Source organism: Saccopteryx leptura, chromosome 2 (assembly GCF_036850995.1).
Source record: "Saccopteryx leptura isolate mSacLep1 chromosome 2, mSacLep1_pri_phased_curated, whole genome shotgun sequence".
In the NCBI taxonomy this organism is placed as follows: domain Eukaryota; kingdom Metazoa; phylum Chordata; class Mammalia; order Chiroptera; family Emballonuridae; genus Saccopteryx; species Saccopteryx leptura.
The window spans coordinates 382165102-382193006 of NC_089504.1; the positions used below are offsets into that span (position 1 = coordinate 382165102).

The following is a 27905-nucleotide window of genomic DNA, read 5'->3' on the forward strand; positions in this document are numbered from 1 at the left end:
TTTTTTTTTTATTGTTTTTTTCTAGAGAGACAGGAAGGGAGAGAGACAGAGAGAAGCATTCATTTGTTATTCCATTTAGTTGTGCATTCATTGGTTTGTTCTTGTGTATGTCCTGACCAGGGTTCTAACCCATAATCTTGGTATTTTAGTACAATGCCCTAACCAACTGAACTAACCGACTGAACTGAGCACCTGATTTGTAGCTTTTTATGAAAGCTACCTGGGCACCTGTAGGCTGCCTGTATGAGGGTGCTCAAAGTGTCTATCAATAGTTTGGAATCTTTTGAAAGATATCCAGGTTCAGAGAACAGCTGGTCTGTAAAGCAGACATTTCCTTACTATGCTTCCGTTTGAAAATTTGGATTGATGAAGATCTAAGCTTGATTCATTAACCAAGTTGGATTTCGATTTCTACAAATCCACATCCATGAGGAAGGAAACTGATCTCAGATATAATCAGCAACATTTTATAGTCACATTGATTTGAAATGCTGGACAATTTCCTTATGGTCCTGTATTCAGCACATGCTGAACTGCAGCACATGTCTTCAGCTTCATCTCATTCTGCTCGAAATTAACTTAGAGAGCAGCACGTCTACTAAGTATTTTCTGAGTTAAATTAGAGCCTAGGATCAAAGCAGGGGATTGGAAAGGGTTATCTGGCTGGCATCGTTGCACTTTAGTGTCTCTCAGCCTCAGCACTCAGTGCATGGCCTCTGTGTGCTCCTTTGGAGATTCTTAATTTTCTCGGGGTGGTGGGAGCTGCCTGCCTGTCTTTTAAGGATGTGGTATGGTGGGGGTACAGCAGATGAGCACCAGGGAGGGAGGGAAGCAAGACCACCCTATGACCTCGGGAGGAAGGGAGGAGCCCATTAGCAGAGCCAGAGGAAGCCAATGTCTGTTAACCTCATGACACCATCGGAGCGCTCACCTAGAAGTACCTAGAGCAGTCACCTGCATTTTCTCTGAAGACATCAACATCTGAGACACAGGCAGCAGAGACCAGGATGTCACCTTCAAGTCCTTCCTGCCCTGTCAGGACCAAGTGGCATTGGCTCAGCTCCCCAACCTGGGTTTCTCCACCAATCTGAGGACACAGAAGCCAGAAGCAGGGTTCACAGACTAAAAATGCATGTGACAACTTGTAGTCTTTCCCTAGACTCTAGCCAGCTGACTTGTGAGAGATTGATTTTGCCAAAAAGACTTAAACATTCCTCAGGAAATTAGGTTTTGGTTAGGTTTTCCCTTTTCTGTTGTTAAAGACAAAAGGATACTTGACTTCTTAATTGGACATAGGTTTAGCCATGGTGAACATAGGGAAGGCATTTTGCGATGGTCTGAAGTAGTTATTGGTATTTGTCTGTAGGCAGTTCAGCTCACCGAGCGCCCAGCCTGTGTGAAGAAAGATTACTCCAACTTCATGGCATCTCTGAATCTGCGCAACCGCTATGCGGGCGAGGTACTTCTGCCCCTGTGTCCAAGGCCCTTCTAAGTGTCCTCTTGTTCTGATGTAAGTCAGCTCCTTCCCAAAAGAAGATGAACAGAAGTCTGGTGAATATGGAACTCACTCATTTTAGGTGGTCTTGAAGGCATGAGGCGCTGGGACAATCAACACAGTCTGGAGCATTTATAACAGTTGCTTACCACACTGGCTACACTGAAGCATTCTGTTTTTTATGGCTTTTTTTTAAGTGGTAGCAAACATTCACGAGTGTCATATGTTATCCGGGGTAGTCGGTGAGGTATACGTACTATTATTCCAATTTTACAGATAAAGATACTGAGGCTCCCAAGACTAAGTAACTTGCCAGAGTCACACAGGCAAAGCAGGATTAGGAACCACACCTGACCACCATGAGAGCTTTAGTCCACCACACCACAGTTTATCAGCCTGGCAGGTCACGTCACCTCTCAGCCCCGGTTCCTCATTCATAAAACACAGACAATAGCCTACACCATTTCAGAAGTCCCTAAAAGTCCCTGGGTGGCTCACCTTCCCCAAGGGCTCTGCAACCTGCTTCTAGCAGTCACTCTTCTCATCAGCCAGGCCGTGGGACTCCAGCATTCCCAGTCACTTGGAATTGTTCTGAGAGCCTTTTCCACATATTTTGAATTCCCAGTGGTGGTGGGAAGTCTATACTTGGGGGCGGAAATAATGTATAACTTTGAAAATAGTGAGGCTGATTCTGTTGAGTCACTGATTGAATCTGAAGGAACTTGATTCAATCCATGTTCTTGAGGCCGTACGTGAGTCAGACCCCAGGCTCAGTGCTGGAATACACAGATACCAAGACCATGTCCCTCCTCTCAAGGACCACCTAGAATGGTGGGAATAATACCACACATTTCTAAAAGAGAATTTCCCAAAAAGCTGTGAGCAGTGGTAGCATCACTGATATGAGCCTCTCACTCTCTGTATGCATAAGCTCTAGTTTGGGACAGTGAAGCATCCTTCAGTTCTGCTTTAAGTGTGGTTAGGTGGATGCTGAGACCTCACCCATGTGCCTGAATTATGTGCGCCTCTGCTGACATGGCGTGCTTCTTGTAGGTGTATGGAATGATTCGGTTCTCCAATGCCACAGGCCAGCTATCTGACCTGAACAAAATGATGGTCCAGGAGCTGACCACAGCGCTAGACCTCAGTAATCCTCAGCAGTACACACAGGCCATGTTCAAACTAACAGCGATGCTCATCAGCATTAAAGGTAAGGGACCAGGCTCTGGTCGCAACATGGCGATGCCCAGGATGGGCAGAGCATCGCCCCCTGGTGGGCAGAGCGTCACCCCTGGTGGGCGTGCCGGGTGGATCCCGGTCGGGCGCATGCGGGAGTCTGTCTGACTGTTTCTCCCTGTTTCCAGCTTCAAAAAAATGAAAAAAAAAAAAAAAAAAAAGGTAAGGGACCAGACACGGACCTCTGGGCTTGTTTATAAACAAATATTGGCCTTCATCATCCTTAGTGAACTGGAGTTCTGGCTGAAGATAGAGCTGGAGCTCCCCCAGTAGAGATCTCTGTGGTCTCTCCAGAAGTTGGAAGTAAATAAGAGGCCATTGTTGGCCTACCTGGTGCTAACTTGCTGGCTTGGGAAGGCCAAGATTTCAGCCTATGTTCAAGGCATCTGAACAGTGTATGTTTGGTTCCAGATTGTGACCCACAACTCCTCCATCATTTGTGTTGGGGTCCTCTTCGAATGTTCAATGAGCATGGCATGGAGACTGCTCTAGCCTGCTGGGAGTGGCTGTTGGCTGGCAAGAACGGAGTGGAAGTGCCGGTAGGATACTGATGGTAGTCTGCTCAGGGGATGGGGCAGGGCGAGAGATTTACGGAGCTTGTCCTGGCTCTTCAACTGATGAGCTTAGAGACCCCTGGCAGGCCTCTAACCCTCAGAGCCTCAGTCTCCTTATGTGCAGGAGTGTGATATTAATGCCTGATCACAGGACTGTGACCAGGGAAGATAGTTAATAGCATCCCAGTGGTGCCTAGAAGCTGTTATTTTTTTCAAAACTCAGTAGGCGGAGCCATTTCTCTAAGATTGGAACACCTATCAACATTTAATGGGATTGGGAATGATGTTTATCCACAAGGATACTTCTCTTGGCCTGCTAATTTTGGGAGGAGCAAGCCTTCCTTGTGTCCATATTTCTGAAGTTGCTACTAGAGGGGGGGCCACAGAGAAGGTCATATATGCCCTTCCCACTGAATGAACACCTAAGAAGCATTTTATTTTTCAAAGATCCTGTTAATTTTCACAGTGAATTTGACATGTTTTTTTCTGTGCTTTTTAAGATCAATTAAGTGGTTGAAAATGATGTTTTGGGGGTTTTTTTGTCTCTTGAAGGAAATTGGAGTATTTCCAAAGATGGAGTTAGAATGCTCCAGGCAGGTGGTAGTGGCAGTAATCATAATACTTCACATTGTTTCAAAACTGCATGGAGTTTGTGTAGCATACCATGCAGAATTTGGGAAGATGTTTTGCTTCAGTTGGTTTTTATGGGAGTTGTCTAGAAAGAAGAGGCACTTGCCCCAGCTTCTCAGAAGAAGTCAGCTGGGGCCCTGGGCTAACCAGTGATTCTTGGACCCTTTGTAGATGGTGGAACTAAGGGAGACACTGGGTTCTCAGCCTGGTCTGCTCTGCTCTCAGCAGAGAGTGTGCAGAAGGGCCTGTAGGAGTCACACTGCAGCCTGCAGGATTCTGACTCCAGAGCAGTGTTCCTTGTTTGTATAATGAGAATAATAACAAGGGCACTTATGGCATGGGGTTTTTGTGAAGAGTAAAGGACTAATTCACAGCCAGGAACAGTACCCAGCGTGTAATGAACTACCAGTAAATGCTAACTGCTGTTGTTACTGCCAGGCAGAGGAGTCTTCAGTGACAGCTCTATAACATTAGCATTATATGGACCCGTTTTCTTCCTGTCATCCTTTATGTTTTGTTTTCATTTATTTTACTACTACATGGTATACACTTGATAATTTTTCTAAAAGTCAAAAACCTTTCAAGAAATTAAGAAAAGGACATTTTAAAGGCTTTATCCATTTATTCAGATATTTTCCATTTCTCCTGCTCTTTAATGGATCCAAATTTGCAAGTATTCTCTTCAAACCAAAGAACTTCTTTGGCATTTTCTGTAATGCAGATCTTCTGAAAATAAATTCTCTCAGGTGTAATTCACCTTCATTTTTTACATATCTGGATATTTTTCCTGGATCTAGGATCCTAGGTTGACAGTTTTTGTTTTGTTTTTGTTGACTGCGATGTGCCTAGGTGTGGTTTTCTGTGTATTATTTGTTGGGATTCATTAAGCTTAGTAAATTTAGAAATTTGAGGTTTTTTTATCAAACTTGGAAATTTTCAGGTCAATATTCCTTTCAGAAAATGTTTTTCCCCATTTTCTCTTCTCATTTGGGTATTCCAGTTACACATATATTAAAATATTGGAGCCTGACCGGGTGGTGGTGCAGTGGATAGAGCATTGGACTGGGATGTGGAGGACCCAGGTTCGAGACCCCGAGGTCGCCAGCTTGAGCGCAAGCTCATCTGGTTTGAGCAAAGCTCACCAGCTTGGACCCAAGGTCGCTGGCTTGAGCAAGGGGTTACTCAGTCTGCTGAAGGCCCTCGGTCAAGGCACATATGAGAAAGCAATCAATGAACAACTAAGATGTCGCAACGAAAAACTAATGATTGGTGTTTCTCATCTCTCTCCATTCCTGTCTGTCTGTCCCTATCTATCCCTCTCTCTGTCACTGTAAAAAAAAATAATAAAGAATATTGGAGACTTGACATTATCTCACAGGTCATTACATTCTCTTCATTTTCATTTTTCCCATGTGTTTCATTTCAGTTCATTTTAACTGACCTGTCTTCTAATTCACTGATATTTTCTTTTGCCTTATTCATTCTGTTATTAAACCATCTTATATATTCTTTTTTTTTTTTTTCAGTAGAAGGACAGGAAGGGAAAGAGATGAGAAGCATCAATTTGTAGTTGCATCACCTCAGTTGTTCATTGGTTGCTTTCTCATATGTGTCTTGACCAGGGTGCTCAAGCTGAGCCAGTGACCTTTGGGCTCAAGCTGGAGACCTCAGGGTTTTGAACCTGAGTCCTCAACATCCCAGACCAATGCTCTATCCACTGCACCACTGCCTGGTCAGGCTGGGGGTTTTTTTGTTTTTTTTGTTTTTGTTTTTTTTTTGTTGTTGTTTTTTAAACTATATATTATCCAGATCTTTCTTACTGTTTGCTCAGGATTGAAGGTCATCTGTTTCTTCTCACTCTCCATCTCTGCCTCTGGGAGGACCTGCTGTCCAGGCCCAGCAGCACCCCAGAGGCCTTTCTGCTTTTATTTCTGTTTCTTTTGTATTGGGTTTTAAGCTTTTCTATTATAAAAACTATACTCATTATGGAGAAGTTGGAAGATAATGAAGAAACAAAAATCATCTATAACCCCAACTTCAGAGGCTGTCACTAATGCTGTCTTGGTATCTTTTGCATTCATGGGGGATAAAGAGCTAGTGAGCTTATTGATCTCATTTTAGTAGGAGGACACATCTCATGAGGGTCTGGGGCCTTTATTTCACTAAGGTAGATAAGAACTCTGATGCCTTGGTATGGGGCTCAAAATCATGACTCAAAACTAATGAACTGGGCCCATACTGGCCTCTGCCTATATCCCAATCTCTGTAAATGCCAGTGTAGTTCTTCCCCCTGCTCAGGTAAATTCTTACAGCCAGCTCTGACTTCCTTTTCCACACTCCCCACAAATAAATGATCCTTAGCCAATCCTGTCAGATTTACTTTTACCAGAAGCTGACCACTTTCCACATCCCAACTACTGTCTCCTGGCCTTAGCCTCCTTCGCCCCTCTCCTAGACTAGGGAGACAGCCTCCCTGCTTCCCCAGCACCCTTCTCCCCCTTCTCCATGTGCACTCAGAGTGAGTAAGTAAAACATGGATTTAGCCTGACCAGGTGGTGGCGCAGTGGATAGAGCATCGGACTGGGATGCAGAGGACCCAGGTTCGAGACCCCAAGGTTGCCAGCTTGAACGCGGGCTCATCTGGTTTGAGCAAAAGCCCACCAGCTTGAACCCAAGGTCACTGGCTCTAGCAAGGGGTTACTTGGTCTGCTGAAGGCCCACGGTCAAGGCACATATGAGAAAGCAATCAATGAACAACTAAGGTATTACAATGCACAACGAAAAACTAATGATTGATGCTTCTCATCTCTCTCCGTTCCTGTCTGTCCCTGTCTATCCCTCTCTCTGACTCACTGTCTCTGTAAAAAATAAATAAATAAATAAAATTAAAAAAAAACACACAAAAAAATACATGGGTTTAATCAGGTCTCTCCCATGCCCCAGACCTGTCAGTGCCATCCTGTGCTCATGTAGAGTAGAAGGCAGACTGGTCTCTATGACCTGCAAGACCCCTCTGCCTCCTCAACTCTATCCCCATCTGCTCCCCTTTCTTTCCCCACTGTATGCACACCGGGGTCCCTGCTGTCTCTGCTGTCCAGGCGTGCTCCTGCTTTAGGCTGTTTTTCTCAGACGCCCACATACCTTTCTCCCATGTGTCCTCAAGGGTTTGTCTTAGCTGTCCCCTGCCCTTCTTCTCCATATGGCTTCTGTACTTCCAGGCAGAATGGAGAGCAGAGGGCCAAGCCAAGCACTACTGTCATGCCCTTCCCCAGGGTCTCACTCACATGATTCCCATTTGCTCATTAGTGCTATTAAAAACCTATGGTTGCAGCCCTGGCCGGTTGGCTCAGCGGTAGAGCGTTGGCCTGGTGTGCAGAAGTCCCGGGTTCGATTCCCGGCCAGGGCACACAGGAGAAACGCCCATTTGCTTCTCCACCCCTCCCCCTCTCCTTCCTCTCTGTCTCTCTTTTCCCCTCCCACAGCCGAGGCTCCATTGGAGCAGAGATGGCCCGGGCGCTGGGGATGGCTCCTTGGCCTCTGCCCCAGGCGCTGGAATGGCTCTGGTCGCAACAGAGCAATCCCCCGGAGGGGCAGAGCATCACCCCCTGGTGGGCGTGCCCAGTGGATCCCGGTGGGGCGCATGCGGGAGTCTGTCTGACTGTCTCTCCCCGTTTCCAGCTTCAGAAAAATACAAAAACAAAACAAAACAAAACAAAACCTATGGTTGCCCCAACCAACAGAGGCCTGGATGAGTGTTTGTGACTGGTCACTTGGACACCCACACAAAACTGTAAGAAAGGAGGAGGAAATAAATACTGAGCAGAGACCTAGGCACCAAGCTTCAGTTGCCACCACTCTGCAGGTGGGTCTGGATGCCCTTGAAGGAGCTGCCTGGTGTTATCAGACAACCAACAGGGGAGGCTATTCCCCTGCAGAATCCATTGCCCAGCCTGATGGAGGTTGCAGGCTCCACTCACCTCCCAGAGTTATTCCTCAGCCTGGTTAGTGGCATGCAGGCATTGTGCAAGGTCCATGTGGGGTGGAGAAAAGGAAGTGTGTTCTGGAGGCAGAATCCAGCTCTGCTCTTGCTGGTTCAGAGGCCTGCCTGCCATCACAAAGCATTCCTGGCTACCAGCATATAGAGCATGGCCTGGCTTCTCGGTTAAAAAAAAGGGGGGGGGCTAAGAATTGGGATCATAGGTGATCTTTATTTATTTTGTGTGTGTGTGTGTGTGTGTGTGTGTGTGTGTGTGTGTGTGTGTGTGTGTGTGTGTGACAGAGACAGAGAGAGACAGAAAGAGGGACAGACAAGTACAGACAGACAGGAAGGGAGAGAGATGAGAGCATCAGTTCTTCGTTGTAGTACCTTAGTTGTTCATTGATTGTTTTCTCATATGTGCCTTGCTCAAGGGTCTGCAGCAGACCAAGTGACCCCTCGCTCAAGCTGGCGACCTCGGGGTCTCGAACCTGGGCCTCTGTGTCCCAGTCCGATGCTCTATCCTCTGCGCCACCGCCTGGTTAGGTGGTGATCTTTATTTTTTACTTATACTTCCCTTGGTTTTCTAAACTTTGTTCAGTGAGCATCTATTCCTTTTAGAATTAAAAATAATAAGTGAACACTTCTCTGTGCTTTATGTTGAGCTAACAACAGTTGTGTACTTGCAGTTTATGCGGGAGATGGCCGGGGCCTGGCAGATGACAGTGGAGCAGAAGTTCGGCCTTTTTTCTGCGGAGATAAAGGAAGCAGACCCCCTGGCAGCATCAGAAGCAAGTCAGCCCAAACCCTGCGCCCCTGAAGTGACCCCTCACTACATCTGGATTGACGTATGTGCCTGGGCCCCACTGCCTACCAAGCTTAGCTGTGCTCTGCCTCTCTAACTCCAGTAGTGGGAGCTCCCTCGGGAGCCCATGGCCCAGTGAGCATACAGCTCCAGGGTTAAGATTGTCTTACCTGGGAGGCATTGGCTGTTCCAGCCTTCTCCCCAGGCCCCTGCCAGTCTCTCCCTGCTTCCTTCAGACCAATACCTGCCCTCCTGAGCGCAGAGCTCTTCCACAGCTGGCTGAACTGGCTCCAGGGATGGGCCAGCCAGGTGCCTGCAAGGCAGCATATTGTCCTTTCCTCTCAGTTCCTGGTGCAGCGGTTCGAGATTGCCAAGTACTGCAGCTCTGACCAAGTGGAGATCTTCTCCAGCCTGCTGCAGCGCTCCATGTCCCTGAACATTGGCGGAGCCAAGGGGAGCATGAACCGGCACGTGGCAGCCATTGGGCCTCGCTTCAAGTGAGGGACTCTCCTCCTTTTGTTGGGGGGCTAAGTTGCTGGTGTTATGGGCCCTCTCCTTGGGGATTTCCCATGGTTGGTCATTTATTCACCAAAAACTGACTGGCCCACAGCACCATTCAGGGCTGGGAAGTCAGGCATTATTCTGTCCACAGCAGGGGAGTATCCAGGAAGCTAACCTACTCAAGGACCTTGGGTGACCAAATATTGGGCAGCCTTTCTGAATTGGTTGGGGGTAGGTGGCAGCAAAATTGTGGTGACATAGTGGTAAGTGAAAAATAGCAAGTGGTGTGACAAGCTTAGGCTGGAGCTAGGCAGTGACCTTGGACAAGTCACTTTCCCTTTCTGAGATGTCCACAGAAGATCATGCCAACTGCACACCATGTCCTGTGCTAAATCCCAGACACATGAGGAGGGACACATACTACCCTTTGTGATGTGTGGCCTGGTGGGGAACCCCAAGCCAGGTGCTATGATCAGAAGTGCTCTGGACACAGCAGGAAGGGCCAGCCTGGTGTGTAGAGGGGTCTGAGCTGGGCCTGCAGTTGCCTGGGTGATCAGATGGAGGGAAGGTATGAATCTCCCCACTGGGATATGCCACCTCTCCTGCCTGTACCCCTTCCTGCTGGCCACTGGTGATGCCAGCTCTGTCTGCCCTCTTCTCAGCTCCAGGCCTGTGTTCTTGCAGCCCATTGGGTGCCGTCTGGGCTGTGATTCTCAAATAACTGCAAGGAAAAAGTAGTTCTTTTCTTCTCTAATTTTAAATCTGTCAGCAACCTATACCTTTAAAAGTGCAATGAAAATGAATTACTAGAAAAGGACCCACATAGCAATGCGAAATTGCTATAGAAATGATCAGGAGCTCCCTGTCTGTTTCCATACTTAACTTCATCACAGAAACAGCACTGTCTGTAGATACTTGTTCAGGATCTCTTACCTGCAGAACCAGGTCCTTTTTGTGAGACAGGTAGGTAGGCAGGCAGACAGAAAGGAAGGGAGAGGGATAAGAAGCATCAATTCCTACTTGCATCACTTTATTTGTTCATTGATTCCTTCTTGTACATGGCTTGACAGGGGGATCAGGTCAAGCCAGCAACCTTGGGCTCAAGCCAGCAACCATGGGATCATTTCGATGATCCCATGCTCAAGCTGGCGAAATTTCTTTTTTTTTAACTTGAATTAAATGTTCTCCCTTCAGAGCACTGTAGGTGATGATTGCATCTCAGGAGGTAGCTTGTAGATAGTTTGTTAAACTTAAGCTTATGGCATAGGCATATTAACATCTTGTTCAATTTACTCCAACAAAAGTGAAGGTTTAAGAAGAACCTTTCCGCCCTAGCCAGTTGGCTCAGCGGTAGAGCGTCGGCCTGGCGTGCAGGAGTCCCGGGTTCGATTCCCGGCCAGGGCACACAGGAGAAGCGCCCATCTGCTTCTCCACCCCTCCCCCTCTCCTTCCTCTCTGTCTCTCTCTTCCCCTCCCGCAGCCGAGGCTCCATTGGAGCAAAGATGGCCCGGGCGCTGAGGATGGCTCCGTGGCCTCTGCCTCAGGCGCTAGAATGGCTCTGGATGCAACAGAGCGATGCCCCAGAGGGGCAGAACATTGCCCCCTGGTGGGCATGCCGGGTGGATCCCGGTGGGGCGCATGTGGGAGTCTGTTTGACTGCCTCCCTGTTTCCAGCTTTGGAAAAATGAAAAAAAAAAAAAAAAAAAGAAGAACCTTTCCTAGGTGGCGGAGGACAATCTGACTTTGGGTGATGGGTATGCAACAGAATTGAATGACAAGATAACCTGGACATGTTTTCTTTGAATATATGTACCCTGATTTATTGATGTCACCCCATTAAAATTAATAAAAATTTATTTATTAAAAAGAAAAGAAGAATCTTTCCTGAGACATTTCAGGTACATGAACCTGTGAACTGTAATCACTTGGCTGATGCTGCAGTCCTGACAACCTACAGCTCTGTCATTTGGAGCTCAAGGGTCCAATAGTTTTCAGGGTAGACCCAGACCCCACAGAATTTTGGTCCCACACAGCTTTGACTCAGCTCCTGGTTCTCTCTTAGACTGCTGACCCTGGGGCTGTCCCTCCTGCATGCTGATGTGGTTCTAAATGCAACCATTCGCAACGTGCTTCGTGAGAAGATCTATTCTACTGCCTTTGACTACTTCAGGTATTCTCCTACCCCCAATTTGCACACTGTCCAGTGACAGCCCAGTCCCAGACAATCCCTCTGGTTGTCCTGGATCCCCAGAAGTCACTCACAGGATGAAACAGTTTGCCTGGGTTATGCCAGCATCCTCTTTAAGCAACTCTGACACCCCTGGATTTGAATATCCTCAGCTCTGTGCTGTGTTTCTGTGTGTGTACTTAGCCTCCCTGTGAGATAAATAACAATTCAGTTCAATTGATGTAAGAGATTAAGTGCATCCTTTTAATATGAATGGTTATTGCATGAAGAATTGCAAACAGCTGCCTCCTGGGGCTTTGAAAGTGTGAGTGTTGTATGGAAACTTCTGTGGTTTCATACACATCTGCCACAAGCACACTATTCTGCTGAGAGCTGCATACAGTGCTGGGGGTAGTGGTAGAGGTCGTCACAAGGGGCTCTGAGGACATCACACTTTCCCTTGCAGACTGTTGAGATAATTGTGCTGATGACAAGCTCTGGGCTAACCTCTCATTATTCAGATATCACTGGTATCACCTCTCACTGCTTTACAATGTGCTGCCTTCTAGTCCCTGATTCCAGGCATTCAACTCTTATCCCCTTGTGGTTGTTTGAAGTTGTCCCCCGAAGTTCCCTACTCAAGGAGAAAAGAGGCTGCGTGAAGACATAAGCATAATGATTAAATTTTGGACTGCCATGTTCTCAGATAAGAAGTACCTAAACGCCAACCAGCTTGTTCCCCCAGGTGAGAGTTGTTCTGAGCAGTGCAGCTGCTCACGTGTGGTCGGGTGGGGATGGGTCAGGACAGAGGTGTGCAGTGGGCAGCCCTGAAGGAGCCAGGTCAGAAGAGCACTTAGACCCAGCTGAGCCCTGGCCTTGGCCATGTTGGACAGTCACCAAAGGCCCAAAGTCTGCTTGGCCATCACTTCTCCAGCCCCAGCTGAGGAGCATGAATGAGCACAGGAGGCTCTGAGCAAATGTCATCAGCGCAACTTCTCCCAGCGCCAGCTCAGTTCATGAGCACCCACTGCATACCTGACAGGCCAGTACTGGTAGGAGACAATCAAACCGGCAGGTGATTTCAACAGGAGGGGATCGTGGGAGCACACCTCAAGTAGAGGTAGAGGCACTTGGCCCACTGGAGTTGGGGACAAGTTTTCTGAAAAACAAGACAGTTTTCTGAAAAAGATTACATGTGAACTGAGTTTCTGAGAACGAATAAGAGCCAGGGTGGAGGGGGCGCATGGTAAGGAAGAGGCACTAAAGTATGTAAGTAAGCAGCAAACCTCTGAAAGCAAACCATGTTCTTGTTTCTCTAAGCATGAGTCAATTACACACCATAAATTAAAAATGAATGGCCTGCCTGACCAGGCGATGGCGCAGTGGATAGAGCGTCCGACTGGGATGCGGAGGACCCAGGTTCGAGACCCCGAGCTCGCCAGCTTGAGCACGGGCTCATCTGGTTTGAGCAAAACTCACCAGCTTGAGCCCAAGGTTGCTGGCTCAAGCAAGGGGTGACTCGGTCTGCTGTAGCCCCCCTGGTCAAGGCACATATGAGAAAGCAATCAATGAACAACTAAGGTGTCCCAATGAAAAACTAATAATTGATGCTTCTCATCTTTCTTCGTTCCTGTCTGTCTGTCCCTATCTATCCCTCTCTCTGACTCTGTCTCTGAAAAACAAAAATGAATGGCCTGACTAGGCGGTGGCGCAGTGGATAGAGCGTGGGACTGGGATGCGGAGGACCCAGGTTCGAGACCCAGAGGTCGCCAGCTTGAGCGCGGGCTCATCTGGTTTGAGCAAAAGCTCACCAGCTTGAACCCAAGGTCGCTGGCTCCAGCAAGGGGTTACTCGGCCTGCTGAAGTCCCGCGGTCAAGGCACATATGAGAAAGCAATCAATGAACAACTAAGGTGTCGCAACGCGCAACGAAAAACTAATGATTGATGCTTCTCATCTCTCTCCGTTCCTGTCTGTCTGTCCCTGTCTATCCCTCTCTCTGACTCACTCTGTCTCTGTAAAAAAAAATAAAAAAAAAAAAGGAGTTTCTGCAGCTAGACCCACAGCTGACAACCTGACTGCCAGGAAAAATAAAGAAAAATGAAAAGGCGGGCACAGTGATTTCCTAAGTCAGCTTCCTGGCTCCACTTAGAACAGGGAAACAGCTCTTACCATCTGTCCACACAGGTCCTCAAGTTACTGCCATATTAAAAGATAGCACAGTGCTGGAGATGAGATAACTGCTCTCATTTATCAAGATGATTCCTATATTTGTTTTATTCTACCTGAAAGGCTAGGAGGAAGATATAAATTTTAATAAGCTTTTCATCTAGAATGGTTAAATAAAGAACTTCTGATATGTCTTGGTTAGTTCTGCAAAGCCATCATCAGCCATGTCTCTCCCTTATATTCCACTGATTGCCTTATCGCGGTGAAAATTCAGACACCTCATTCTAGAAGCAATGATGTGTTTGCCCACAGATAACCAAGACACTCGGAGCAATCTGGATATAGCTGTTGGCTCTCGCCAACAGGCCACGCAAGGCTGGATCAACACCTACCCCCTGTCCAGCGGCATGTCAACCATCTCTAAGAAGTCAGGTCAGTTGAAGATTTGCTGGCAGGTTCCTCAAGTCTGAGTTATATCCTGGCAGCTCAGATGGTGGACAGAGCACTGAAAAACAGCTTCCTCAGGGTTCTAGAAACAAAGGGTGGGACAGTGACCTCCAAGGAACACATATATGGCTCCTCTTTCCTCCTCAGGTATGTCCAAGAAAACCAACCGGGGCTCCCAGCTGCACAAATACTACATGAAGCGTAGAACGCTGCTGCTGTCTCTGCTGGTAAGGCACCACCCACCACGTGCCCATACACCAGGGAGGTGAGGGGAGCAGAGAAGCATGTGGGCATGTGCAGAAGGTGCATCAGCATCTGTCTCATCTCTCCAGGCCACTGAGATTGAACGTCTCATCACATGGTACAACCCACTGTCAGCCCCAGAACTGGAGCTGGACCAGACCGCAGAGAACAGCGTGGCCAACTGGAGGTCCAAATACATCAGCTTGAGTGAGAAGCAGTGGAAAGATAATGTGAACCTTGCCTGGAGCATCTCTCCTTACCTGGCCGTGCAGCTGCCAGCCAGGTGGGCCCAGGTCACATTTTCCTGACAGGGACCTTGTCAGAGGAAGGGGGCCTTAGTAGGGAGGAGTGTGACATGATATCAAGGATAGTCGGGGAAGCAATATTAGCTGGCTGGTCACCTGCCCTAGACATTGACCCAGTCCTCTTGTGCAGTTATCACACAGCATAGACTCCTGCCTAGGGCGCCACAGCACACTCGAGCCCAGGAAGGTCACATCAGCACATTCAGGGCCCTCATCTTATTCAAAGAGGCTACTTCAGAGAGTCAACCTGGGAAGAGTTTGGGTTTGTTCCTAAATGTCGTCTTTCAGTGGCAGGCTGCTCAGAGGAGGCAGCCAGGAGCCGAGGGTACTGTGAACTCTCCCATGGAAGCTCGTACAGGGACCAAACTCTTAGATTAATGGAAATCTAAGAGGGACTTCCAGGGCCCTAGCATTCAATCCCAACAGAGGAATTGTGTCCCCCTGTGTGAATGCTTACAAGATTGGGCCTTTCTTTTTTTTTTTTCTTAATCTAGTAAATTTTATTTTCCCTTTATAACATGTATTTAAGGAAACATCTCACAACCAAGTGGTAATAATATACTCTTTCCACTAATACTTTATAGAATATATAAATATATATATATATTTGTACTTTTCTGAAGTTTGAAGTGGGGAGGCAGTCAGACAGACTCCCACATGCATCCAACCGGGATCCACCTGGCACGCCCATCAGGGGGCGATGCTCTGCCTATCTGGGGCATAGCTCCGCTGCAGCCAGAGCTATTCCAGTACCCGAGGCGGAGGCCACGGAGCCATCCTCAGCGCCCGGGCCAACTTTGCTTCAATGGAAACTTGGCTGCAGGAGGGGAAGAGAGAGACAGAAAGGAAGGAGAGGGGGAAGGGTAGAGAAGCAGATGGGCGCTTCTCCTGTGTACCCTGATTGGGAATCAGACCAGGAACTTCCGCATGCCAGGCTGACGCTCTACTGCTGAGCCAACCAGCCAGGGCTACTTTATAGAATATTAAAATTATAATATAAATTTTTGCTAATAGCTTCAGAAATCTATAAATTAAGGTTATATAAATCTTGTTAAGGTGAAGCTACACAAATTATAGAAATAAAATTACTTTTGACTAAGAACTGCTTTGATAAAGCTAAGTTTATTCATTTTGGTTTTTTACTTTTTCTGCCTAATGAAGAATGTTAGGTATTAAAATGAATAAAAAAAATAATATTATATTATTAGTTCCTAACTCAGCAATTTTAACTAATTACCTGATTATTTAACCCATAGTGTTCAAAATGCGGAATTATATCCTCAGTTTTTATTTTTTTGTTTATTTGTTTTTTGTGACAGAGGCAGAGAAGAGAGTCAGAGAGTGGGACAGATAGGGACAGACAAGCGGGAATGGGGAGAGACGAGAAGCATCAATTCTTTTTTTTTTTCTTGTTTTTTTCTGATTTACTTATTTCACTCCGTACAATGTTATCAAGATCCCACCATTTTGTTGTAAGTGATCCAATGTCATCATTTCACAAGATTGGGCTTTCTGATCTTGCTTACTAACAGCTTCCTCCTGGTTTTAATTCAGTCCACTGGATCAGAACCACAGCCTGACAGTATTTATAGAAAGTCTGTCTTGTGTTGGCCTGAGACAGTGACACCTGAAAACTTGTACCAGCCCAGTTGCTAATGGTACCTTCTGGCCTATGGATGGGTCCCTTTGGGGGCCAGGGCAAGGTGGTGTTCTGAAGGCAAGGACTGTAAAGGGAGGCATCCTTTGAATGGGGAGATAGGATAATTCCTGTTTGAGATCTGGCATTTCATCATAGCCAATCATAATTCTATTTATTGTATTAACACTGTGTTCAGTATGTCAGTCATGTCGTATTTACCACTTGGGGTTGATCTGCATCCCTCAGTTCAGGGCTTTCTCTGGCTCCCCTTCTGCTGGTGAGGCCCTCCCACCCATACCCTCTTTGGCTGTAGGTTCAAGAACACAGAAGCCATTGGCAGTGAAGTGACCCGTCTGGTTCGGTTGGACCCAGGAGCTGTTAGTGACGTTCCTGAAGCTATCAAGGTAGCGTAGTGCATGCCAGCGCCTGGGTTCAAAATGCACAAAAACAGAATGGCCTTCAGAAATGCCTGGAATATGACAAAAACCTGGTGACCTCAGTAGTATAATGATTTTCCTAATTTCCTGTGTTTTCCACTCCTCGTATAAAGCATTTGTTGTTTATAATAGAAAAGTATCAAATGTGCTTCACTCTATTTGAAATGATGCTGTTGCACATACTGCCAGAAGCCTTTTCCACTTTGTTTTGAATGCTTAATAATCATCACTTTTCGGGGCCATCTTTGTGATGTGGGATGGGGCCGAGTATTTTCAGGGGGCCCAGGTACCGCCTGAGGCAGACCATCTCCCTGTTTTCTTCCCAGTTCCTGGTCACCTGGCACACCATTGATGCCGATGCACCTGAGCTCAGCCATGTGCTATGCTGGGCACCTGCAGATCCACCCACAGGTCTCTCCTACTTCTCTTCCATGTACCCACCACATCCTCTCACTGCACAGTATGGGGTGAAAGTCCTGCGGTCCTTCCCACCGGTAAGCCCCGGTCCTGCTGGAGTTGGCCTTAGTGGTACTATCCAGCAGTGTTTAGGTGGAAAGATGAAAGACAGGCTTTATCTCAGACTCCAACATAACCTGATTAAACCTTTGTCCATTTTAGCACATGTCTTCATTCCTCATTTCTGTTCAAGTAGTGATAGAAGATAGATTTTAGTCTAATTCAAGTGTGTCTACTAGTTACAGTTCTTTTTAACTTAAAGTATCTGAGTTTAAAACGGAAGTTTACTTGGGTTTGGTTTCAGTTGTGACTGTGTAGGCTTATTACCCAGTGACCCCACATGGCAGACACAGTAACGGGTTCAGTAGAATGTTCCAGGGCCTGAATTCCTGCGGCTCCAGCACACAGGTTTGCTGTAATGTCAGTCCTATTCCCAAGCAAGTGCCCAGCAGTGAGCACAGGTGAGCCCTTCTCTCTCTCCTTATAGGCACAGAACATTGTTCCTTTAGCTTTTTCTCACCAATCATGTGTTTTGAGCCATTGGACATTTTCCTTGCTGTCCTCTGGGCTTTCCCAGGTTCTCAGTCCTGCTATAGTCTCCAACAAGGGCAGTATCTTATAGGCTGAGTGACAGCAGGGCCAGTCCTAGGTTGGGGAACCTAAGGCATCCATCCATGTTGAGTTGTTCTTACCTTTCCTAGAGTTAACGATTTGACCTCCCTCTCTGGGGTCATGATCACTTCTCCTCCTCATTTTCAGGATGCCATCCTGTTCTACATCCCCCAGATCGTGCAGGCCCTCAGGTATGACAAGGTAAGGCTGTGCCTATGCATGCTGTTCTTTTCTTTACTCTGAGAGCTATTCTGGGCACTCGGGAGGCAACTCTTGGCAAGAAGGACATGCTGTCCAGCCCTCATGCCCAGCCTGGTGGGAGCCTATCCCAAGGATTGCAAGCTGTGCAGTGCCTTGAGAGCAGGGCCACCAACCTGTGACCATAGCCAGGAGGCCCCCCGCTCACCCTATAAGGCCCAGTCTCACTCTGCAGAGTGAGCAAGTTCTCAGTGTTCTCAGCCATTTGCTCAGGTTGGGAAGCTGGGCCTGGGTTCCCCCGCAACCTGCTGGATGGAGTCTCGGCAACTTTCCTAGCTCCCTAAATCCAGCCTCCTCATCTCTTTAGTGGGCAGTGGTGAGGAAGGTTAGATGAGATGATGTATGTACTAGTTCACAAGGACTGCCATAGCAAAGCACCACAGACTTGGGGGGATCTTAAGAACAGAAATGTATTTTCTCACCATTCTGGAGGCTGGAAGTCTGAGACTGAGGTGTCTGTCAGCCAGGGTTGTTTCTTCTGAGGCCTCTCTCACTGGCTTTTAGAAGACCTTCTCCCTGTGCTCTCACATGATTGTCCCTCTGTGTGTCTCTTCTGATAAGGACACCAGTCATATTGGATTAGGTCTATCCTGATGACTTTATTTTAGCTTAATCACCTCCTTAAAGGCCCATTTTAAAATACAGTCACATTCTGAAGCACTGGGGGCGGGGGCACAGTTCAACCTATGACTGTGCCCATGTACAAAAGTTGCCTAGCACAGGGCGTAGCACAGAAAACAACCATGGGGTGACCACAGCCCAGAGTACACATTGCTTGCGCCTCAGGGCAGCGCCTGTGTCTGAACATCTGTTTCTTCCCCGATGCTGCCAATCCTACCCCCCTATGCCCTGTGCCAGCCTCTTTTCCCCACTGCATTCTGGCTGAGCCTTGTGATAACACCCCACCTGTGGGCCACGTCCCACTGTTCCCATCTCCATAGTAGCCATGACCACAGTGGCTGGGTATCCTGGGGCTGACTTCCTCCCCATGGATTGGAAGGGTGTTTCATCTTGTTCCAAAGTACTTCTAGAATCACAGCCAACCTCGTTTGATAGGCCGGGTCTTGCCCTAGCTAGGTAGCTGTCAGAAGCCTTCCAACTCAGCAGGTGGTTCTGATACTGGACATTCACCAAGCTGCCGCCTTTACACTGGTCCCAGCTCTGTACTATTGTGATACACCTTTCCTCCATGTAATGTCTCCCTTTACCCTCTCTCCCCTCCAGTGTGCTTGCTTCCATTTGGGCCTACCAGAAGGGCCTAATTCAGTGGAGGAAGGGGCAGGAGTAGGAGTGGACATCAGGGGTTTCCATGAGAGAGCACGTGGTGGCCACCAGAGAACACTGTGCTCCATGGTGGTTGTGTGTTCAGTCTGAACTTAGCAGGGGCAGGCCAGAGTGGGCTGTGGGGAGTGTGTAGCAGCAGCATGTGGAGATGCGGTGGGCTGTGGTTTTAGTTAGCTATTACTTTATTTACATAAGCTGCTTTTCAAAAAAATTCCCAATTTTCTTTTTTTTCTAGTTTTCAAAATAATGAGTTTTGTCCCGGCTTGTTGAAGTCCCGGGTTCAATTCCTGACCAAGGCACACAGGAGAAGCACCCATCTGCTTCTCCACCACCACCCCTTTCTCTCTATCTCTCTCTTCCCCTCCTGCAGCCACAGCTCCATGGGAGCAAAGTTGACCCGGGTGCTGAGGATGGCTCCATGGCCTCCTCCTCAAGCACTAGAATGGCTCCGGTTGCAACGGAGCAAAGCCCCAGATGGGCAGAGCATCACCCCCTAGTGGGCATGCCAGGTGTATTCTGGTTGGGTGCATGTGGGGGTCTGTCTCTCTGCCTCCCCGCTTCTCACTTCAGAAAAATAACAAAAAAAAAAGAATTAATTCCTTAGCATTATTCAAAGATGACCAATAAGTTTTTCTCTTTTATTCTCCCAAATATCATAAACTACTGGGTTTTGACGTGTTCAGTGTGTACCAGTCACTAACTACATTTATTTTTGAGACCTGTCTTTCTAACAATGGGAACTTCTGATTATCTGCTCATCTTTGATCTTTAGTCTTTGGGAGCCTCCCTGCCTTCCAGGGGGACACGATACTCTAGGCTCTTGTTCTTTCTCTGATTCAGACCTGGAATCACCTGTTTGTGAGGAACTCTGGTTCTCTTTATGAGAAACGCTGTTATGACACTGTACTCTGAATGCTAAGCAAGCTCACAGCCATTGGGACTGTGAGCTAGGACTTTCTAGGACTTTCTGGTAGATAGGGACTTTTAAAATATATACACATCATGAGATGATACTGATACTTCCAGTTCAAATGTAGTATTATAAAGTTTTTATTTTATTTTGTTTTATGTTTGAGTCTTTTAAGACTAAACATAATGGTTCCTAGGAACATTAACATACTACCTTTTTGCTTTATTCTATATATATTTAATAGTTTCAAAATAACAATAAGAATATTATTACTTACAATGTGATTACAGTTTCTCCATTATACTGTGCTGCCTTAGTTTCCATTTTCTTATAGTCTTCAGTTTGTTACTTCATTGAGTGCCCTTTCATGATCTCAGCAAAACTGATTATATTACCAGGTTTATGATGAAAAGATATAGCTTAGTAACAGCCAGATGGAGTAGATGCACAGCGAAAGGTGTGTGGAAAGAGTGCACAGCTTCCCTCCTCTCCCAGCATGCTGTTCTCGGGCCCCTCCATGTGTTCACCAGTTGAGAAACACTTCAGATTTATGCTTAAACACATACAAGTTGAATATTCATAATATCTTTTTTTTTTTTGGTATTTTTCTGAAGCTGGAAACGGGGAGAGACAGTCAGACAGACTCCCGCATGCGCCCAACCGGGATCCACCCAGCACGCCCACCAGGGGCAACGCTCTGCCCACCAGGGGGCGATGCTCTGCCGCAACCAGAGCCACTCTAGTGCCTGGGGCAGAGGCCAAGGGGCCATCCCCAGCGCCAGGGCCATCTTTGCTCCATTGGAGCCTTGGCTGTGGGAGGGGAAGAGAGAGACAGAGAGGAAGGGGGGGGGTGGAGAAGCAAATGGGCGCCTCTCCTATGTGCCCTGGCCAGGAATCGAACCCGGGTCCCCCGCACGCCAGGCCGACACTCTACCGCTAAGCCAACCGGCCAGGGCCTATTCATAATATCTTTAGATCCATTTGCTGGGTTAGAATCAGGGAAACTCATAGTGTCGAGTTACTTGAAATTTGACCTATTTGTTAAGCCCACCAATGCAAGTTGAGGACATCTGTCCAAAGAAGACTTGACCAGATGAGAGGCCACAGACTACCACAGGAAGGAGAGGCCACTCATCTAGGAGTGTTCCAGAAAGGTCAACTGCCTTTTTCACCTAGAACATGGTTATTAAAACTGGCATTATGAGTGGTGGAAAATGACTAAGAAGAAAGAGGAGTGGTCCCCTCAAGGTGGTGGCCATGGCATGTCAACTCATGTAGTATCTGTGCATTAGCTAGAGCTTTCTGGGAACCATTGTTCTAAACAGCCAGCTTACAGATGAGCTTTAGTGCCCATCCTACTCATTCCTCATACTTGACCATAGCAAAAATTGGGAAAGTCACAGTTCTTAGAATCTAGGGGAAGGAAAAGAGGAGACAAAAGCTGACTTGTGCCTGTATTGCAGACCCCACCACCCAGGGGGCTCCATCCACCCCACTGGCCAGCCAGTCAGAACTTGACCTGGCCATTGGGCTGAACTCACCGCAGACCCAGGAGAGTTTGCTCACTGCCCAAAACCACTCAGTCTCACTTCTTGTGGGGTCTGCAAGCACTGAGAGTTAGCTCCTGCTCTGGGTTAGAAAGAATCTCTTGGGGGACAGGAGCTCCAAGCGTGGGCTGACGGTGACCTTGATATCCTATAGATGGGCTATGTGCGGGAGTATATTCTGTGGGCTGCATCCAAATCCCAGCTTCTGGCACATCAGTTTATCTGGAACATGAAAACAAACATCTATCAAGATGAAGAGGGGCACCAGAAAGACCGTGAGTATTTTGTCATCTTTCCTCTGGTCTTACCCCCCATCTTTAACAGCTTCCACAGCTGCCCAGAGCCCTCCATGACTTGTCCTGCCCCAACGCAATGTTCCCTCTACTTCCCTTCCTTTGGCAGGAATACCTCACCTTTAACACAGTGGGCAGTGGCTCCTGTGCTTGACCCAGAGACCCCATGTGGGAACAAGGCAGCCCTCCAGGGCAGCAGTTCTCAGAGACTTCTTAATCATTCTCACACCCTTAAAAACTACTAGGACCCTCAAAAAACTTTGGTATATGTGGGCTTTAGCTGTCAGTATTAACTGTCGTTAGAGCCATGAGAACAGAGCCTGAAGCTACAGTGACCACTTGCATCCTTGGCCCTACTGTTTGTACACAGCCTCACAAGTGTCAACACACTAAAGCAGGGAAACAGCCTCTTGGTGTGATTTTGACCGTGGTATCTACAGACTACACTCTGATGATGGCTGTTTAGGTGCTGGGGAATAATTGGGCTGTGCATCCAGCAAACATGCAGGGTTCCTCTGGGGCCTTCTTGTGGCTTCGCTGCAGACTCACCCTCTCTGTTTCTGTCAGCTGACATTGGTGACCTTCTGGAGCAATTAGTGGAGGAGATCACAGGCTCCTTGTCAGGCCCAGCCAAAGACTTCTACCAGCGGGAATTTGATTTCTTTAATAAGATCACCAACGTGTCAGCCATCATCAAGTAAGTGGCACTCCTGACAGTCCCAGCTCGTGGGAATTGTTTGGAGAGTGCTAATGAATAGGGAATCTCTGGTCTCTTGAAAGTGTAGCAAAGCCTGACCAAGCGGTGGCACAGTGGATAGAACATCGGACAAGGACATGGAGGACCCAGGTTCGAAACCCCAAGGTTGCAGACCTGAGCGCGGGCTCATCTGGTTTGAACAAGGCTCACCAGCTTGAGCCCAAGGTCACTGGCTTGAGCAAGGGGTCACTCAGTCTGCTATAGCCCCTTAGTCAAGGCACATATGAGAAAGCAGTCAATGAACAACTAAGGTGCCACAATAAAGAATTGATGCGGCCTGACCTGTGGTGGCGCAGTGGATAAAGCGTCGACCTGGAAATGCTGAGGTCGCCGGTTCGAAACCCTGGGCTTGCCTGTCAAGGCACATATGGGAGTTGATGCTTCCAGCTCCTCCCCCTCTTCTCCCTGTCTCTCCTTTTTCTCTCTCTGTCTCTCCCTCTCCTCTCTAAAAAAAAAAAAGAGAATAAAAAATAAAAAAAAGAATTGATGCTTCTCATCTCTCCCTTCCTGTCTCTCTGTCCCTCTCTATCCCTCTGTCACACACAAAAAAAGTGTAGCAAAAAGTACAGCCATGTGAACCTCAGAAAATTATTTTAGTTGCATTCCAGATACTGTCCTAAAGTTGGAGGCCACTCTGTTCTCTCCCAAGTCCTGAAGGAGCCTAGTTAGGAAGCCATACTCCTTTGCATCTCCCAGTTTTACACTGATTCCCCCTGGAACACAGGGAAGAATTGCTGTGCTCCTAGAGGAATTGAGCCTGGCAAGACCTCCAGGAGGAGCTAGAGCCAGGAAGAGACAAACTGAGAAGGCAGTCTGAGAGGAGGGGGCCTGGTGATGTCCCGCAGAGCCCTTTATACCAGTTTCCACAGGAGATGCAGCATTTCTGTCTTGTTTCACAGGCCCTACCCTAAAGGAGACGAGAGAAAGAAGGCTTGTCTGTCGGCTCTCTCTGAAGTGAAAGTACAGCCTGGTGAGCAGGTGGCCTCAGGAGGCTGAGATGGGTCTCCCTTTGCAGGCAGGCAGGGATCAGGGCCACTGCCCTCCCAGGGAGTATGGGTGGGCATAGAGACCAGTGGTGGGGCTGGCCCTACTCCAGCTTTGGCCCTGGGTGCCCAGAGAGGGCCCCTCTCCTGAATTTACCCCTGGTGAGCTGGGAGCTGCTTCTTAGTGGGCACTCTTTCTTTTTCTTGCTGCCTACAGTTTTTTGGGTTTTTTTAATATTTTTCTGAAGTTGGAAACAGGGAGGCAGTCAGACAGACTCCCGCATGCACCCGACCGGGATCCACCCGGCACGCCCACCAGGGGGCGATGCTCTGCCCATCTGGGGCGTTGCTCTGTTGCAACGAGAGCCATTCTAGCATCTGAGGCAGAGACCATAGAGCCATCCCAGCGTCCAGGCCAACTTTGCTCCAATGGAGCCTTGGCTGCAGGAGGGGAAGAGAGAGACAGAGAGGAAGAGAGGGGGAGGGGTGGAGAAGCAGATGGGCGCTTCTCCTGTGTGCCCTGGCCTGGAATCGAACCCAGGACTCCTGCACGCCAGGCCGACGCTCTACCACTGAGCCAACCGGCCAGGGCCTGCCTATAGTTTTTTAAAGGCTAAGACACTGTCCTTAGCAGCTGTTAAACTAGGAGGTTCCTGAACTCCAATAAAACAGAAGCTTCCCTGGGACGGAAGCTGTTGCCACAAGGGAATTTGAGCCCAGTATGGTCGGATCCATGTTTTTTCAAGTCAAGATAGAAATCCAGGCTTCACTGCACAGCTCTCCATTTTTTTTTTTTTTTTTTTTTTAATTTTTTTTTTCCATTTTTCTGAAGCTGGAAACGGGGAGAGACAGTCAGACAGACTCCCGCATGCGCCCGACCGGGATCCACCCGGCACGCCCACCATGGGGCGACGCTCTGCCCACCAGGGGGCGATGCTCTGCCCATCCTGGGCGTCGCCATATTGCGACCAGAGCCACTCTAGCGCCTGGGGCAGAGGCCACAGAGCCATCCCCAGCGCCCGGGCCATCTTTGCTCCAATGGAGCCTTGGCTGCGGGAGGGGAAGAGAGAGACAGAGAGGAAAGTGCGGCGGAGGGGTGGAGAAGCAAATGGGCGCTTCTCCTGTGTGCCCTGGCCGGGAATCGAACCCGGGTCCTCCGCACGCTAGGCCGACGCTCTACCGCTGAGCCAACCGGCCAGGGCCACAGCTCTCCATTTTTAAGCATTGGTACAAACTTACTCTTTTTAAACCCAGGGCATATTGTGCACATGTTTGTTTAGACCTTCCCTTGACTTGTTCTGTTGAGCTCCTGCCCTGCTCAGTGCAGACAACAGCTCAGCTTCTCAGAAAAGGCTTGATATCCAGAAGGAGCCTTCATTTCCCTATCAGCAAGCCCTCAGCTCCCCACAGACTATGCTTCTGGGGCTTGTCCCAGATCTTGTCCTGTTGGCACTGGGGAGCCAGTTGGGACTCTAGAACAGAGGAACAGATATCATGTCTGTGAGAGAGGCTAGAGCTGGCAGGTAGAGGAGGGCGAGAGGAAGGGAATGGGACCTCTTTCTCCTGATAGGACAGCCCATCTACACCCCACAGCAAGACCTCACTTTGCTCCCCAGGAGACCCAATCCTTTCTGTCTCCAGGCTCCTCCTTGAAGCCTACCTCCCAGAGCTCTCCTACCTCCCAAGGTCTCAGGGAGCACACTCTTCCATGGTTACTGCCAGTTTCTTGGCCAAGAAAGGGATTTCTCTTATCCTCCTACTTGATCAATGTTCTGAGAGTGGAGAGCTACAGTTAGTGGCCTAAGTCCAAGAACTGTTGGTGTTCAGGTGAGCAAATCCAGGCAGGAAGCTTCCGTGTGGGTCCTGTGAGAGCAGGCCACCCCATGGTGGAAATTCTCTAATAGTTCCAGCACTGGACAGCCATGGGGGCCTCAGGGGCAGTGTGCTAGGTCTAAGCTGAAGGCTTAGTACATCCTCTTGAAGACGCGTCTCCCAGGAAGTGTGGAAGCTTTTTTGTTAGATATCCGGAAGGACCCAGGGAGAGATCACAGAATCAGGGAGGACATACCTTTAATGGTCACAGAATAAGAAGCTATTGGTGCCCCAGATGAGGACCTGGGGGTCTCTGTGCACCACCCCATCTGCAGAGTGCACTCTACAAGGAGAATTCTGTATTGAAGATGGGCTGTGTCCTCACCATTGTCACACTTAGGCTCCCAGTGACTTGTCCTCTCTCCCTGCACAGGCTGCTATCTGCCCAGCAACCCTGAGGCCATTGTGCTGGATATCGACTACAAGTCGGGGACACCCATGCAGAGGTGAAGGCCGCCCCTCCCTCCACCATGCCTACATGGGTGTCTGTTTGCTGTGTTACTGGTGCGCTTCTTTCTGTTTTGCAGTGCTGCAAAAGCTCCATATCTGGCTAAATTCAAGGTGAAACGATGTGGAGTTAGTGAACTTGAAAAAGAAGGTAAGTGGAGAATTTCTGATAGAGTTTGGGATCTAAGTGTCTCCCTTGCTATTGCCACCTTGTTTTGGCACATTTAGTTTGGTAACCAGCTCTCCATGAGAGATGATGGCCGTCCATCCACTCTGAGTGTGCCCCTCATTTGGGGATGGCACAGAGCTCATGTGCAGCATCAGAGACCCCTAAAGGTTGGTCTCCAAGTCAGTCCAAGAGACCTCCTCTTAAAACAGAGTGGCCAGGGCCCTGGCCGGTTGGCTCAGTGGTACAGCGTCGGCCTGGCGTGTGGGAGTCCCGGGTTTGATTCCCAGCCAGGGCACACAGGAGAAGCGCCCATCTGCTTCTCCACCTCTCCCCCTCTCCTTCCTCTCTATCTCTCTCTTCCCCTCCTGCAGTCAAGGCTCCATTGGAGCAAAGTTTGCCTGGGCGCTGAGGATGGCTCTGTGGCCTCTGCCTCAGGTGCTAGAATGGCTCTGATTGCGGCAGAGTGACGCCCCAGATGGGCAGAGCATTGCCCCATGGTGGGCATGCCGGGTGGATCCTGGTCGGGCGCATGCGGGAGTCTGTCTGACTGCCTCTCTGTTTCCAGCTTCAGAAAAATACAACAACAAAAAAATTGAAAAAAAAACAACAACCCAGAGTGGCCAGGGCTTTTGGGAGGTGTAGTCATTTGCTCGGGCTGTCATGCAAGTACTGCAGACTAGGTGGCTCCAATAAAGGAAATTCTGTCAGAGCTCCTTGACTTGTAGTTGCATCACTCCAACCTCTGCCTCTCTCCTCACCTGGCCTTCTCCCCATGTGCTGTGTCCAGAGTCCCCTCTTCTGATAAAGGGTCCACCCTAAAAAGTGCAAAGACGCTTTTTCCACACAAGTCATATTCTGTGGTTTCAGGTGGCCATGAATTTGGGAGGATGATAGTCAACCCAGTTCAGGGGGAGTGTAGCCTCAGCCAGTGCAGAGATGTGGCTGCCATGGTCTTACCTGAACACTGGACACCAAAACCTCCCGGGTACCCCAGGATACAGACACATTCCACTGACCCCCAGCTCATAGTGCCCACCACTGACCTCAGGCACACCTGTGTCCTCACTTAATGAAAAGCAGGCTCTGTCTTTGGATCCACGTAAGTTTAAATGTTTGTAGGAAAAGCCACTGGGCCCTGTGACTCCATCGGCTGACCTCAGACATTTTCTGGACCCTTACCAACCTCACCAGGGCTTCACAATAATGACCCCCAAGGTTCCCATGGCTTCTTCTAGGAATGTGAACAGGGTTTGCCCTGGCACCTTCAGAGGGCCTCTCACTGCTCTCAGGCTAACGGGCAACCTCTCCACCCACCACATGTAGGTCTGCGGTGCTGCTCAGACTCTGAGGACCAGTACGGCACACAAGAGGCCGATGGCCAGAAGGTCTCCTGGCAGGCAGCCATCTTCAAAGTGGGAGACGACTGCCGACAGGTAAGGAAAGGTCCAGGCCCAGGTCAGGCTTGGGGAGGTAGGCCTACCTCTCTCTAAGGCTTTGGGTGTGCCTCACAGCCCAACCTTGTATGCAAAAACATGAATCTTTGCTTCCATTTGGTTCAGTTGCCACAGAGTAAGTCAGGCCTTTCTCCAAACCCAGGGCCCTATACAAGGCCCGCTCTGCTCTGTATCCACTAGCTGCCCAGAGGGAGCTTCCCTGGAGGTTGCCTTTTACCTGCATCCCCCACCAGGCAGTGTGGCTCAGCCCAGCCCTGGTG

The 27905-nt window shown here is 48.6% G+C and overlaps 1 protein-coding gene across 1 annotated transcript in view; it reads left to right on the forward strand.

Annotated features, from left to right (window-relative positions):
• PI4KA (phosphatidylinositol 4-kinase alpha) overlaps positions 1-27905 on the forward strand; it is a 131423-nt gene that overhangs the window by 97722 nt on the left and 5796 nt on the right. Inside the window, exons 30-48 of the mRNA XM_066365440.1 lie at positions 1367-1459; positions 2549-2705; positions 3143-3270; positions 8581-8739; positions 9042-9193; positions 11260-11367; positions 11982-12109; positions 13845-13964; positions 14127-14206; positions 14312-14505; positions 16480-16570; positions 16930-17097; positions 17819-17872; positions 21825-21945; positions 22531-22660; positions 23620-23690; positions 25949-26021; positions 26103-26173; positions 27515-27624. Of these exons, the coding sequence (XP_066221537.1) occupies positions 1367-1459; positions 2549-2705; positions 3143-3270; positions 8581-8739; positions 9042-9193; positions 11260-11367; positions 11982-12109; positions 13845-13964; positions 14127-14206; positions 14312-14505; positions 16480-16570; positions 16930-17097; positions 17819-17872; positions 21825-21945; positions 22531-22660; positions 23620-23690; positions 25949-26021; positions 26103-26173; positions 27515-27624 (2208 nt within the window). The remainder of the gene's footprint in view (positions 1-1366; positions 1460-2548; positions 2706-3142; positions 3271-8580; positions 8740-9041; positions 9194-11259; positions 11368-11981; positions 12110-13844; positions 13965-14126; positions 14207-14311; positions 14506-16479; positions 16571-16929; positions 17098-17818; positions 17873-21824; positions 21946-22530; positions 22661-23619; positions 23691-25948; positions 26022-26102; positions 26174-27514; positions 27625-27905) is intronic.